This window comes from Ammospiza caudacuta, chromosome 17, assembly GCF_027887145.1.
Source record: "Ammospiza caudacuta isolate bAmmCau1 chromosome 17, bAmmCau1.pri, whole genome shotgun sequence".
NCBI classification, from domain to species: domain Eukaryota; kingdom Metazoa; phylum Chordata; class Aves; order Passeriformes; family Passerellidae; genus Ammospiza; species Ammospiza caudacuta.
In genome coordinates, this window is record NC_080609.1 from 15339036 (window position 1) to 15352274 (window position 13239).

The window sequence follows — 13239 nt, forward strand, 5'->3', positions numbered from 1 at the left end:
GGGGAGTCACCATCTCCCTGGGGACAGGGTGGCCAAACTTGGTGGCTGTGCTTCCTGTGCTGTCCTAGAAAGCAGGGACAGGGATCTCTGCCTTCCTCCAGCACCCTGGGCTTCGGCCTCGTCTGAGCTCCTGTTCCTCCTGGTGTTTCCCTCCTGTAAGAGGGAGATGATGGGTGGGTGTGAGGTGCCAGAGGGGGCATGGATGGGATCTCCTGGTCTGTGGTATTGCTTCTCCTCTCCTTTCTTCTTCCTTTCTTTCCTCCTCTCCCTCTCCTTCTCCCTTCTGTCTCCCATCCTCATCCTCCTCTCCATCTCTCCTCTCTCTTCTTCCTCTTTCTCTTCTCCATGCTCCTTCCCTCTCTTCTTCACACCTCCTTACCTCTTATGCCTCCCTCCTCCACTCTTTCTCTCCTCCCCTTTTCACTACTCCCTTCATTCTCCTTCCTCCTCCGAGTTCTTCCTTTTCTCTCTCCTCAGAGCAGGCCCACCCTGCCCGCCCTCACTCGCCGGGGCTGTGCCGGTGCTCCAGGCCCCTCCATCCATCCCCCCGTGACCCTCAGCCCATCACCGGGCCGTGTTCCCCGCTGGCCCCGGGCTGTTTTCCGCCCCGGCCCCCGCGTCAGCCCCGAGCCGATCCCCCCGGGCCGGGTTAGTCAGCAGGGAGGGGAAGCCGTGCCCTGCCCGGGCTGACTCACCCCAAAACCGGGCGCAGGGCAGGCTGCTCCCCCTCCCACCTTGCCGTGATGCTGTGGGGGGAATGGGGAACAACATTCCCGGTGCCCTGGCGGGGAGAATGAGTGGCCAGCCGGGAATGAGGCTCGGATGGTGATTGTGGGAGCGGGCAGGATGCTGCGGGCCTGGGAGCCGGGCCGCCGCCATGTTGATGCACCCCATGGCTGTGGGGCACACCATGAGACCCTAAATCCACGACACCCCGTGTTTGTGGGGGGCTGTGACCACGGTGACCAGGCTTGGGGCATGCTCAATGTCTCTCGCCATGCCCACGGGGAGGGAAGAAATCGAAAGAAGAGTATTTTAAAAACAATATAAATAAACCCAGCGCAGAGGGCGTTGAGTTGGACGACTACACGTCCCATCGGCTGCCGCGGCGGCGCAGGCGCAGGGCGGGCGGGCGGGGCCGCGGCGCGCGGCGCGCGTTGCCGCGCGGTGATTGGCGGGCGGAGCTGTCCGTCAGGGTTCCGCCCCGCCCCCGCCGCGGCGGTGCCTGCCCGGGCTCGGCGGGCGCGCGCACCGGGACCCCGCACCGGCACCGGGGACCCCGCACGGGCACCGCGCCCCCTGCCGGCCCCGCCCCGCGCCGCGCCCCGGCCCCGCCACCGCCGCGCCGGGACCGGCCTCGGGACCGCCGGCCGCGCCCGCCCCGCCCGGTACCGCGCCGCCGCCACCGCCGCCGCCGCCGGCCCAACCATGATGAAGTTTCGGTTCCGGCGGCAGGGTGCCGACCCGCACCGCGACCGCCTCCGCCACGACCTCTTCGCCTTCAGCAAGGTGCGTCTGGGGCGAGCGGGGGGCGCGGCGGTGGATCCCGGGGGGGCGGCTACCACCGGAGGCACCGGGGGTACCGGGCAGGGTGCGGCGAGCGGGCAGCCCCCGGTATCGCGGGGCTCTGGTGCCCCGGCGGGATGCTGCCTGCGGGGAGGCGAGCGGCGTGCGGGGCACCGCCCCCGGGACCGGCTGAAGCCCCGGGGGAGCCGCGCACCGGGACCTCCCCGCTCCCGGGGAAGGGACACGCAGAAAGGGCAGGGATCGCTCCTCCCGGGGGATCCCGGGACGGGCTGCTGGGCCCCCCCGGCAGGAGGCACCCCCGGGGTGGGCACCGGGAGCCCCGGGAGCGGGATGCGCACCGGGGGCTGCGCTCCTCCCCGTGCGGTGCGGGGGGCACTCCGGGAGAGGATGAGACCCCCTCGGCAGCGCGACATTCCCGTCCCCAGCCCCTCCTGGGGGGTTCCCCGGAGCGCCCCGGTTCCCGCACTGCCCCTGTCCCGTGGCTTCCCCCAGGCCTCGCTCACGGGCGTTTTGGGGTGACCCCTGGTCCCGCACCCTGTCTGGCCTTGGAGCATCCCTGGCTGCATCCCCCATGAGAGGCTCACCCCGGTCTCCCCAGGGGTGGGATATTGGGGGGCCCGACCCCCTGTGGCAGCTGGGAGGGCTGTGGCAATGACCCCCTGGGCTTTTGGGGTTCCCTGGCTCCCCAAAAGTGTGTCTGTATGGGGACATGAGAGGTCAGCGCTTGCCCCCTCCTCCCTCCGAGTTTTCCCGCTTACCCCCCATCTGGGGCGGGAGAGACCCCCAGGCTCATCAAACAACCCTGGAGCGACCCCCACAACCCCTTGGGTGCCAGACCCTTCCCTCGGGGCGCCCTGTGCCAGCGGGTGCCCACCTGGCACTTGGTGCACCTTGTCCAGGAAGCCTTGGGACCATTCTGCTGCCGTGGCCGCGGGGCATGAGACCACCGGCAGCTCCCCTGGATGTGCCCAGCCCGTGTCCATCAGTCTGTCCATCCCGGCGCTGCTGTGGGGTGCCCCGGAGCGCCCCCCGGGCTGTCCCGCAGCGGGACGGGGCTGCGGAGTCGCGGTGTGCGGTGCTGCGGGGTCAGAGCCAGCTCCCAGCACAGCCCTGAGCCCCAGCTCGCTGCCCTGGTGAGGGTCTGGCCGGGGTGCGAGGCTCAGCCCAGGCAGAGCCCCCGTTTTTGGGGAGCTCAGTGCCCCGGCCGGGTCCTGCCCGAAGGGATGCCCAGGGTGGGATGTGCTGGGGGGAGGCTGAGCCCCTCTGCGGCCGTCCCAGCCCTGGGGCCGCCGGCTGCCCACCTGCCTCCCATTAAGGGTTGTTTTTCCTCCCGAGCTCCAGATCTGCCTGGGATTTGCTGTAATTTGGCCGGGAGCGCGCCTTGGCCGGCCGGCACAGCCTGCCGGATGCGGGCGGGAGCGGGGGCTGCGGCCGGGGGGCTCAGCCGGGTCCCCCTTTGGGGCTGGCAGCGCTGGGGAACCGCGCCAGCGCTTTTTGGGGAGTCTTTGCCGGTGTCACCGTGTTGGTTTCTGGCCTAAAGCATCGCTGTGCTGTCCCTGTGCTGCTGTCCCAGCTCCGTGCATCCCGGGGGCATTCACCGTGACCCTGCGTGGGTCGGCACCCACGAGCATCCTCTTCCTCGCCCCCCGGACGTGTTGGGACCCCCTTGGATGTGCCGGGACGCCTGGGACGGGCTGGGGACGCTTTCACGCTGCTGAAGGTGTCCCTTGGGAGGGCAGCCGAGCCGGGGTGACAGCGGTGCCGCCGGCGGGTGCGGAAAGCAGCCCCGCTCGGATGGCCCAGACAAAGGGAGCGGGTCAGGATCCGGCCAGGCTGGCTCCGGATCGTCTGATCGCGCCCAGGCTGCTCAGCCCGGCTGCCCTGGGGAGCCCCGCGCTCCCCGCACCGCGGCCCGGCCCGGTGGGCGCCCCCCGCGTCCCCGCGCTGCCTGGGCAGCCCCTCCCGGGCCGGCGGGCCCGGGCACGTCCCACGGCCCGCACTTCCTTGGGAAGGTGCCCCCGGGCCACACGCGGCTCCGGCGGGTCCCGCTCGCCTGGTTCTGCCGCCCGGCGATGTCGCACCGGGGTCCCGCTCGCCTCTCCTGGGGTGTCCTCACCGCGGGGGTGTAGAGCAGGGGGGTCCCATCCCCAAAGTGCTGCCGGGCGGTGGGACAGGTCAAGGTCAGAGCTACCCCGGCCCGTGGTGCGGCTGCTGGGCTGCGTTTTGGGGTGAGGGGGGATGTCCTCTCTCCTCAAAGCCCTCCTTGGTGGCACTGGGGACAGCGCAGCATCTTTGTGATCCCCCATCGCAGAGGTGATGCTCAGGCTGGTGTGGGATCGGGGGTGAGGGTGGCTGTGGAAGGTTTGGGGGTGTCAGAGGTGGGGGATCCCGCTCTGACCTGCCTGTCCCCATGGCAGACGGTGGAGCACGGCTTCCCCAGCCAGCCCAGCGCCCTGGCCTACGACCCGGTCCTGCGAGTGATGGCCATCGGCACCAAGGCGGGAGCCGTCAAGCTGTATCCTTTTCCTCCCTCATGAGCAGGAGGTAAGGAGCTCCCGGCTCCTCCTGCGCTCGCTCCTCTGCCTGTCCCCATCCCGGAGAACGCTTGGAGACGTGGCTGCGCTGCTTCTGGCCCATCCGGCAGCCCCCACTCGGCTGCCGTCCATCCCTGCGTCCAGCTGTGCTGCAGCTGGGCCGGCCGGCGAGGGGGCGGCTGCAGGAAACCCCCACCGTGCCCAAAACACCGGGGCAAGAAAAAAGAGGCTCGGGGGCATCCCAATGGGGTCCTTCCCGCTGTTACCCCGCTCATCCCGGGGGGCTCCTGTCCATCCTCATCCCCGCAGCCCTCGGGGAGGGGGCAGCGGGGCTCTGACCGGCCGGGGCTGCGGCGGGCGCGGAGCCCGGTGCGGGTGGGGGGCCGAAGCGGGGGACGCCGAGCGGGGCCGGTCGGGCTTTGTTGGCGGCAGCGTGCAGGGAGACTTCAGAGGGCTCTGCTGGCGGGCGGCCAGCGCTGGATGCGGGCCGTGCTCGGGGGGCCCCGCGCCGCAGGAATGCGGGCTGGGGGCGGCCGCGGGGTCGGGGCGTGGGGGCGGCCGCGCTCCCCCTCCCCCAGGCCGGCGGCTCGCAGCCTCCCGAGCACAAAGATGGCGTGTTTTGTTCTGCCGGGGCCGGCCCGGGTGCCAGCCCGGCCGCGACGTCGCCGGCCGCCCCGCTCGCCCGCCCGGCCCGCGGTGCCGGTCCCAGCTGAGCCCCCCCGGCACGGCGGGGATGCGGCTCTGGGGGGCTGCGGCGCTCTGAGCATCCTCTGCGGGGATGGTTTTGGGGTGGTACCCAGCGTGGTGCCCCGGCCCTGCTCTGGCTGCCTCCAAAAAGATGCTTCTGGAGGCTGGCCGTGCCGGGGAAGCCGGGGCCGGGCGAGGCAGCAGCCAGAGCTGGCCTGACTGGCGTTACTGGTTAGCGGGGGCACCCCTGGGTGCTCCCCGGCCGGGCTGGGCGGATCTGAGTGCTGACAGCCCGGCATTGAGGGGCAGCCGGCGCCTGGGGGGACAGCTGGGGGTCCCAGTGCTTGGACCCCCGTCCCACATGCTGGTGACACTGATGTGCCCAAGCCACTTGCCCTGAGGGCTCTCAGCCCGTGGCACTCATTTGGGTGGGGAAAGACCCCAGAATGAGCAAGGATGGGTGGCATCCCCCATGCGTGTAGCACCAAGAGCGCCCTGCGTGCTCCCTGCTTCATTCCCATGCCCTGTTCCCTGCTGTCCCCAAACTCCGTGGCTGTCCCCTGGCTCTGCCGGCTCTGCTGTGCCCAGCACAGCCAGACAGCTCCTGCCTGTCGGGCCGGGCAGAGCCGTCGGGCTGGTTCCCCGTGTCCAGGGCACCAGAAGGCAGCCAGGGGCAGGGACTGCCAGCACACAGCTCGGCCAGAGGGGCTGCGCAGTGCGCTGGGGACACCGGGCTGGGGGCAGCGGCGGGTCTGGGGGTGCCAGGGATGCCAGGCTGGGCTGCTCCATGCAGTCCTGCCACCGTTCCTGCCGTGGCTCCTGCTGCCGTTCCTGCCGAGCGGCGTCGCCGAAGGAGCCGGGACCAGTCGGGTGAGTGCGGCTGTGCCGGCGCATACCGAGCCCCACCCCGCCGCCGGTGCGTGCCGGGGCTGCCGGCGCCTCTCGCACACCCAGCCCAGCTGGGAGCGTTGGCCGCAGCCTGACCTGGGACAGCCCGGCTGGAGGGGTTGGTGGATCCCAGGCTGACCTGGGACAGCCCGGCTGGAGGGGTTGGTGGAGCCCAGCCTGACCTGCTATGTCCCAGCTGGAGGTGCTTGGTGGATTCCGGGCTGATTCAGAGCGTCCTGGTTGGAGTTGGAGCTCCCCGGATGGGGATGGTGGTGCCGAGGCCTGCTCTGGCATGAGGTACAGCCAGGGATGCTCTGCCCTGGCTCTCCTGGGGACAGGGGGCTGAACTGATGTTTGCAGGCAGAACTGTGACCTGAGGGAATTCAGAGGGTCCTGATTTTGCTGGGGAAGGGGTGGACGGCTCTTCCCTCGTTGTTTCTTTGACGGCCCCCCCAGATATGGCGCACCGGGTGTGGAGCTGACAGGCCTGCACAAGGAGACGGCCACTGTCACCCAGCTGCACTTCCTTCCCGGCCAGGTACGAGGGTGTCCCTGGGGGGGGAACCTGGCAGCAGCCCCCCAGCACCTCACACACCCCTCTATCCCCGCTCCGTCCCCAGGGCTGGCTCCTGTCGCTACTGGACGACAACACGCTGCACCTGTGGGAGGTGTGCCACAAGGAGGGCTGCTCGCACCTGGAGGAGACGCGCAGCTTCGGCCTCCCCGGGCGCCCAGGGTCCGCCGGCGCTAAGTACTTGCCCGGGGGTCGGAGCCGCTCCCCGCGGGGCTGCGGCGGCTCCGGTGCCGGCCGGGAACGGCGCGGGGGAGCTGCCGGGGCGGGGTGGTGGCCGAGGTCCCTCTCCACGGTGGTGTTTGGGTGTTTTCCCCACTGGGATGCTCCTCTGAGCTCAGCCGAGATGCTGAGTGCAGGGAACAGCTCTGGATTGTCATGGTGCTGGCAGGGCCCGGCCGGGGGTGATTAATGGCTGTAATGGCACTGAGGCTGTCCTTGCCCTTGTCCTCCTGCACTCAGGGAGATGGGAATGGAGGGATGGAGCAGGGCAGGTCTGGGGTCTCTGACACTCCCCCAGACCCAGCACAGTGCTGAGGCAGCCCCTGTTCCCCCCACAGCTGCTCCCCTGGCATCACACGGGTGACAGTGGTGCTGCCCATGGCTGCTGGTGCCATGGTCTGCCTGGGCACTGAGGGCGGTGCCGTGTACTTTGTCACGCTGCCCACCCTGACGCTGCTGGAGGACAAAACGCTCTTCCCAGATGAGATCCTGCAGAGGTGAGAGCCCTGCAGGCCCCATTCCCCTGCATCCCCAGCACCCCCAGCCCATCTCTGACCCCCTGTGCCTGTCCCCCCGCAGTGTCCCCGACGATTATCGCTGCGGGAAGGCGCTGGGGCCCGTGGAGTCCATCCAGGAGCACCCACGCAATGGCAGCCAGCTCCTCATTGGCTACAGCCGGGGGCTGCTGGTGCTCTGGGAGCAGAGCACTCGTGCTGTCCTGCATCTCTTCCTGGGCAGCCAGGTACTGGGGCTGGGAGGCCGTGGCCCTTGGTGTGTGTGTCCCCATCCATGTGGCGCCGTGGCCCTGTGTCTGTGTGTCCCCATCCACGTGGGGCTGGTGGGGCTGTGTGTGTGTCCCCATCCACGTGGGGCTGGTGGGGCTGTGTGTGTGTCCCCATCCACGTGCTGAGCCCCCCGTGTGGCCCCGCAGCAGCTGGAGAGCCTGGCCTGGGAGCAGAGCGGTTCGAGCATCGTCAGCTCCCACAGCGACGGCGGCTACATGGTGTGGGCAGCGAGCGGCACCAGCCTGAGGACACAGCAGCCCGTCATGTCCACCATCCCCTACGGTACAGGATGGGTTTGGGGGGGCTCTGGGGATGGGAGGTGATCCCCCCCCCCATATCCCAGTGCTACAGCCAGTGTTGGTGTGTTCGTTTCAGGGCCGTTCCCTTGCAAAGCCATCAGCAAAATCCTCTGGCGAACCTGCGAGTCAGGGTAGGTGGGTGGGCTGGGCATGGGAGGCACAGGGGGCACTTGGGGGTGCAGGGTCTGATGGCAGCTGCTTCGTCCCACCCAGGAACCCCTTCATCATCTTCAGTGGGGGGATGCCACGGGCCAGCTACGGTGACAGGCACTGTGTCAGCGTGCTGCAGGGCCAGACCCTGGCCACGCTCGACTTCACCTCCCGCGTCATTGACTTCTTCACTGTGCAGAGCGCAGAGGTGCCCGAGGGAGGTACGTCCTGCCAGACCACCCGGGCAGCGGGTGGTGGTGTGGGGGTCTCCACGTGCAGCAGCCATCTCCCCCCTCCCCAGGCTTTGAGAACCCCCGAGCCCTCGTGGTGCTGGTGGAGGAGGAGCTGGTGGCCATCGACCTGCAGACGCCGGGCTGGCCCACCATCCCTGCCCCGTACCTGGCACCTCTGCACTCCTCTGCCATCACCTGCTCCTGCCATGTCTCCAACGTGCCCCTCAAGCTCTGGGAGAGGATCGTCAGCGTGGGGGAGCAGCAGAGCCCTCGGCAATCCTCTGCGGTCAGTGATGGGGATGGTGGGGAGGGTCCTGCTGAACCCTTCCAGCATTCCAAGGCTTCATTCCTTCCTCCATCCCCTCTCCATCCCTCCTCCAGGCTTGGCCCATTGATGGGGGGAAGAACCTGGCCCAGGAGCCCACGCAGAGGGGGCTTCTCCTCACTGGGTGAGTGGGCTGGCAGCAGGGAGGGGGCCTGGGAAACCCAAAATGAGGGGAGGACACATCCACACCTGTTTCTGCAGTGGGGGAGATTAATGGCTCTAATTGCTAATTTATTATGGTGGTGGTGGCATCCACTCCCTCGTTTCGGGTGGCCTGCCCCTTGTTGTTCTGGCTGGGCACGAGTGTGTCGCCCGCTGCGCTGTCCCTCGTGTCCCCCCCTCTGGCACGGTGGCTGCCAGCACACAGGCAGCTCTTGTTAGCCGGGCAGATGTTGGGGCCCACGCTGACAGGACCCCCCCTTGCAGGCACGAGGACGGCACGGTGCGGTTCTGGGACGCCTCGGGGGTCTCCCTGAAGCCCCTCTACAAGCTGGGCACCGCCAACATCTTCCAGACAGACTGTGAGCACAACGACAGCCTCAACCAGGCGGGCGAGGAGGAGTGGCCTCCGTTCCGCAAGGTGAGGTGCCCTGGGCAGGGTGACACTGCTGTGGACACAGCACCCTGCAGGCTCTGCCAGCACTGGAGGGGGCAAACCCAGAGCTGGGCACGGGGGATGCACCTGCTGGAGCCATCCCGGCTGCGCCCCGGGGACGTGTCCCCCGGCTCAGGGCACAGCTGCGGTGTGACGCACTGTGGGGACACAAGGGACACTTGTTCCATGGCCCCCATCCATGGGTCTGCCCCAGCATGGGGGACAGGGACGGGGGGTGCGTGGGGACAGACTTTCCCTGGGCGTGATGCCCAGAGTGGCCCGTGTGCCACAGCTGGTGGAGGGACGCGGGGGTGCAGGGGGCTGTGCCACAGCTGTGTGCGGGGTCCTGGCTGTCCCTTGAGCTGTCCCCTCCCGCAGGTGGGCTGCTTTGATCCCTACAGCGATGACCCGCGCCTGGGCGTGCAGAAGATCGCGCTCTGCAAGTACACGGCCAAGATGGTGGTGGCTGGCACGGCGGGGCAGGTGAGGTGGCAAGGACAGAGCAGGGGCTTCCCCATTGGGGACCCACAGCATGGGGGGCTACAGACCCTACAGACCCCCATGATTGTCCTTGAAGGGTTCCTAGCCTGGGTTTAGCCCCCGATGTGCAGCAGGCTGGCTGGCTGGGGGAAGTCCAGCGTGTCCCCCTGTCTGTGTTTGTCCCTACAGGTGCTGGTGATGGAGCTGAGCGACGAGAAGTCGGAGCACGCGGTCAGCGTGGCCACGGTGGACCTGCTGCAGGACCGTGAGGGCTTCACTTGGAAGGGCCATGACCGGCTGGCCCCCCGGAACGGGCCCCTCCACTTTCCCCCCGGCTTCCAGCCCAGCGTGCTGGTGCAGTGCGTGCCCCCCGCCGCCGTCACCGCCGTCACCCTGCACTCCGAGTGGAACCTCGTGGCCTTCGGCACCAGCCACGGCTTCGGGCTCTTCGACTACTACCGGCGCAACCCCGTGCTGGCCAGGTATGGGGGAACCTCGGTGCTGGGGACCCCTGGATGGCATTGTGGGTGCTGAGCAGCCTTGGTGCCCACAGGTGTACGCTGCACCCCAACGACTCGCTGGCCATGGAGGGGCCCCTGTCCCGCGTGAAGTCCCTCAAGAAGTCCCTGCGCCAGTCCTTCCGCCGCATCCGCAAGAGCCGCGTGTCGGGCAAGAAGAGGCTCAACGCCAGCAGCCCCTCCAGCAAGGTGGGCAGGGAGTGGGGGCCGCCGTGGCAGCTCCCCGTCCCCACCCAGCAGAGAGTGACCCCGTGTCCCCTCCCCAGGTGCAGGAGGCCAACGCGCAGCTGGCGGAGCAGGCGGGTCCCCCCGAGGTGGAGATGACGCCGGTGCAGCGGCGGATCGAGCCGCGCTCGGCCGATGATTCGCTTTCGGGGGTCGTGCGGTGCCTCTACTTTGCTGACACCTTCCTCCGCGACGGTGAGACCCCCTCCCTGCCTCCCTACCCAGGCTGGGTGTGTGGACAGGGGGCTCTGACACTGCTCCACTCCCACAGCCGCCCACCACGGCCCCACGATGTGGGCAGGGACCAACTCGGGCTCGGTGTTCGCCTACGCCCTGGAGGTGCCGTCGCAGGAGAAGTTCTCGGAGCGGGCGGTGGAGGCCGTGCTGGGGAAGGAGATCCAGCTGATGCACCGGGCGCCCGTGGTGGCCATTGCGGTGCTGGACGGGCGGGGGAACCCCCTGCCCGAGCCCTACGAGGTGTCTCGGGACCTGGCCAAGGCCCCCGACATGCAGGGCAGCCACTCCATGCTCATCTCCTCCGAGGAGCAGTTCAAGGTGAGTGTGGGGCTCAGTGTCCCGCTGTGGTAGAGATGGCACACAAAATGTCCCTTGTCCTCATCACGCAGAGACTGGAGGTGACCAGTCAGGTTTTGGGGGCACTCCTGTGCCTGTTTTAGGGTGGTGAATCCAAGGGGAAGCTGCCCCCCTAAACCCTGCAGGTTCCTGCTCTCCCCTGAGCCCAGCTCCTCCTGCCCCCCAGGTGTTCACGCTGCCCAAAGTGAGTGCCAAGACCAAGTTCAAGCTGACAGCACACGAGGGCTGCCGGGTGAGGAAGGTGGCCCTGGTGAGCCTGGCCAGCGCTGGCTCCGAGGAGAGGCTGGAGAACTGCCTGGCCTGTCTCACCAACCTGGGGGACATCCACATCTTCACCGTGCCCAGCCTGCGGCCCCAGGTCCACTACAGCTGCATCCGCAAGGAGGACATCAGCGGCATCGCCTCCTGTGTCTTCACCAAGCACGGCCAAGGTGAGGACACCAGGTGACGTCTGTGTTGATGGGATGTTGACCTCACCTGCAGCCCTGTGGGGGATGCCTGAGGCTCGTTGTTGTCCCCCCCATAGGTTTCTACCTAATTTCACCATCTGAGTTCGAGCGCTTCTCACTGAGCGCCAGGAATGTGACAGAGCCACTGTGCCGGCTGGAGGTGGCCCGGCTCCAGGACACCTCCTGCCTCAGGTGGGCTGTCTCGGGGGCGTGGGGGGCTTTGCAGTGGTGGAACCCCTGTACACCCACCCCATAACGCTGGTTCTGGCCATAACTTCTCCCTGTTTCCTTCCAGCAACAGCTCAGCGGTGACACCGAAGCTGCCGCAGGCGAACGGCACCCACGTCCCCCGCAGCTCCGAGGGCCAGCACTCGCCCTCGGACAGTGACCGTGAGTGACCACCCTGTCCCTGCACTCACACCCTGTCCCACAGCCCCGCTCCAAGCCTGGCTCTGTGTCCTGGCTGTCCCCAATCCCTCCTGTCCCTGCACACACAGCGTGTCCCACGGCCCCGCTCCAAGCCTGGCTCTGTGTCCTGGCTGTCCCCAGTCCCTCCTGTCCCTGCACACACAGCGTGTCCCACGGCCCCGCTCCAAGCCTGGCTCTGTGTCCTGGCTGTCCCCAATCCCTCCTGTCCCCTGACTCCCCAGGGTCCCCTGAGGAGCACCCGGCCGCCTTCTCGCCTGGCCCCATCGACTCCCCCAACAGCAGCCTGGAGACCCCGCTGGACACCACCGGGGACATCACCGTGGAGGAAGTGAAGGATTTCCTGGCGTGAGTGGGGTGGGAATGGGGTGAACGGTGCTGAGGGGCCGTGGCAGTGCCTCTCACCCTGCTCTGCCCCAGGTCCTCGGAGGAAGCAGAGCAGAACCTGAGGAACACCAGCGAGGACGAGGCCCGGCCCACGGGGATCCTCATCAAGTGAGGTCTGTGAGGGGCTGGAGGTCCCTGGGGTGGGATTTGGAGCTGGGACCCCAGCACAGTGCCCTGGCTTTGTGATCCACCGTGGGAGGATGGAGTTGTGATCCCTGGGGCTTGCAGAGGAGGGGAGCAGGGGGAGTGCCTGTCCTGATCCCCACCCACTCCTGCTGAGGATCCGCCTCTCCCACAGGCATCGCCGGCCTCCCTGCCCCATCTCAGTGCTCGGATTCCCGGGATGCGCGACTCGACTGGACCCCCCGCCCCCTCCCCATGTAACGTAGACTGGCTCCTCTCTAACATCTGCACCCCGGCTCCGGCACTCCCCACACCCCCTGCCCGGCCCCGGCGCCGTGGGGCACAAACTCTTCCCGGGGAAGATCAGTTCCTTTTTTATACACGGTCGAGTGTCACTGTCCCCTGCTCCAGAGCCCCCTTCCTGGGGGATGCTGCTGCTTTCCCGGCTCCACGGGGAGGGCTGGGGCTTGTGGACCCCCCCTTGTCCCCTGGTTTTGGTCCCTTGGGGCAGTGGGGGGCCAGAAGCCCCCGGGCACGGCCCCCCCGTACCCTGGTCTGTGTTTACATGCCCGGCTCCCTGCAGTTTACAGCCCCGTTCCCTGCCTGCCAGGAGGCTCTGGCTGCTGCACAGGGACTGTCCCCCCCAGGGGAGCCCAGTGGGGACCCCCTGGCTCCCAGGTGGGCAGCAGAGGCCTTGAGCAGCCCGAGGAGGGGCACGCTGGGGGGTCACAGGTGGCCTTTTTCTCTTAGTGGCTTCTCCAAGGGCTATTCTCCAGGCTGGGCTCTGTGCCTGCTGCTCCTTTCTGACACTAATTCCTGCCACGGGGTGGGTTTGGGATGGGATCACGCTGTGGAATCACACACAGGCTCCTGGTCCATGTTGGTGCTGGGAGGGGGCAGAGGAGTTACCCCAGCCCCCTCCTGCCCCAGGCTGGGCTGCCCCACCCTGGGGGTCTCACTGTGCCAAATCCCCCCTGGGCTCCGAGCCTGGCCTCATCCTCCTGGGGGGCTGTGGTGACACAGGTGGCTGTGGGCCAGCTCTGTCCCCTGGCCCATGGTGGCTGTTCCCACGGGGCTCAGCTGCCCCTGCCCCTCTCCTTTGGGGAGCTGTGGCCCCCCCAGGCTCCCTTGTGGTACGTGTGTGGCTGGGGGGGTTCGGGCTCGGTTGCTGCCGGCCGAGGCTGGGGCTGTAGCGTCCCTGGTAGAACCCCCCCACCCCAA

At 68.3% G+C, this 13239-nt stretch overlaps 1 protein-coding gene across 1 annotated transcript; it reads left to right on the forward strand.

The window, feature by feature from the left end:
* The first annotated feature begins 1340 nt into the window (after positions 1-1340).
* On the forward strand, positions 1341-13231 carry LLGL1 (LLGL scribble cell polarity complex component 1). Its single transcript, XM_058815912.1, has 23 exons — positions 1341-1509; positions 3945-4042; positions 6093-6174; positions 6257-6387; positions 6768-6926; positions 7009-7171; positions 7361-7496; positions 7590-7644; positions 7727-7884; positions 7965-8182; positions 8278-8345; positions 8648-8801; positions 9195-9299; positions 9486-9778; positions 9850-10003; positions 10081-10234; positions 10311-10594; positions 10800-11064; positions 11160-11274; positions 11378-11472; positions 11733-11856; positions 11929-12008; positions 12194-13231. Exons 1-22 carry the CDS (start codon positions 1429-1431, stop codon positions 12005-12007), a joined length of 3171 nt encoding a protein of 1056 aa, XP_058671895.1. The 5' UTR covers positions 1341-1428; the 3' UTR covers position 12008; positions 12194-13231.
* Positions 13232-13239: the final 8 nt, after the last annotated feature.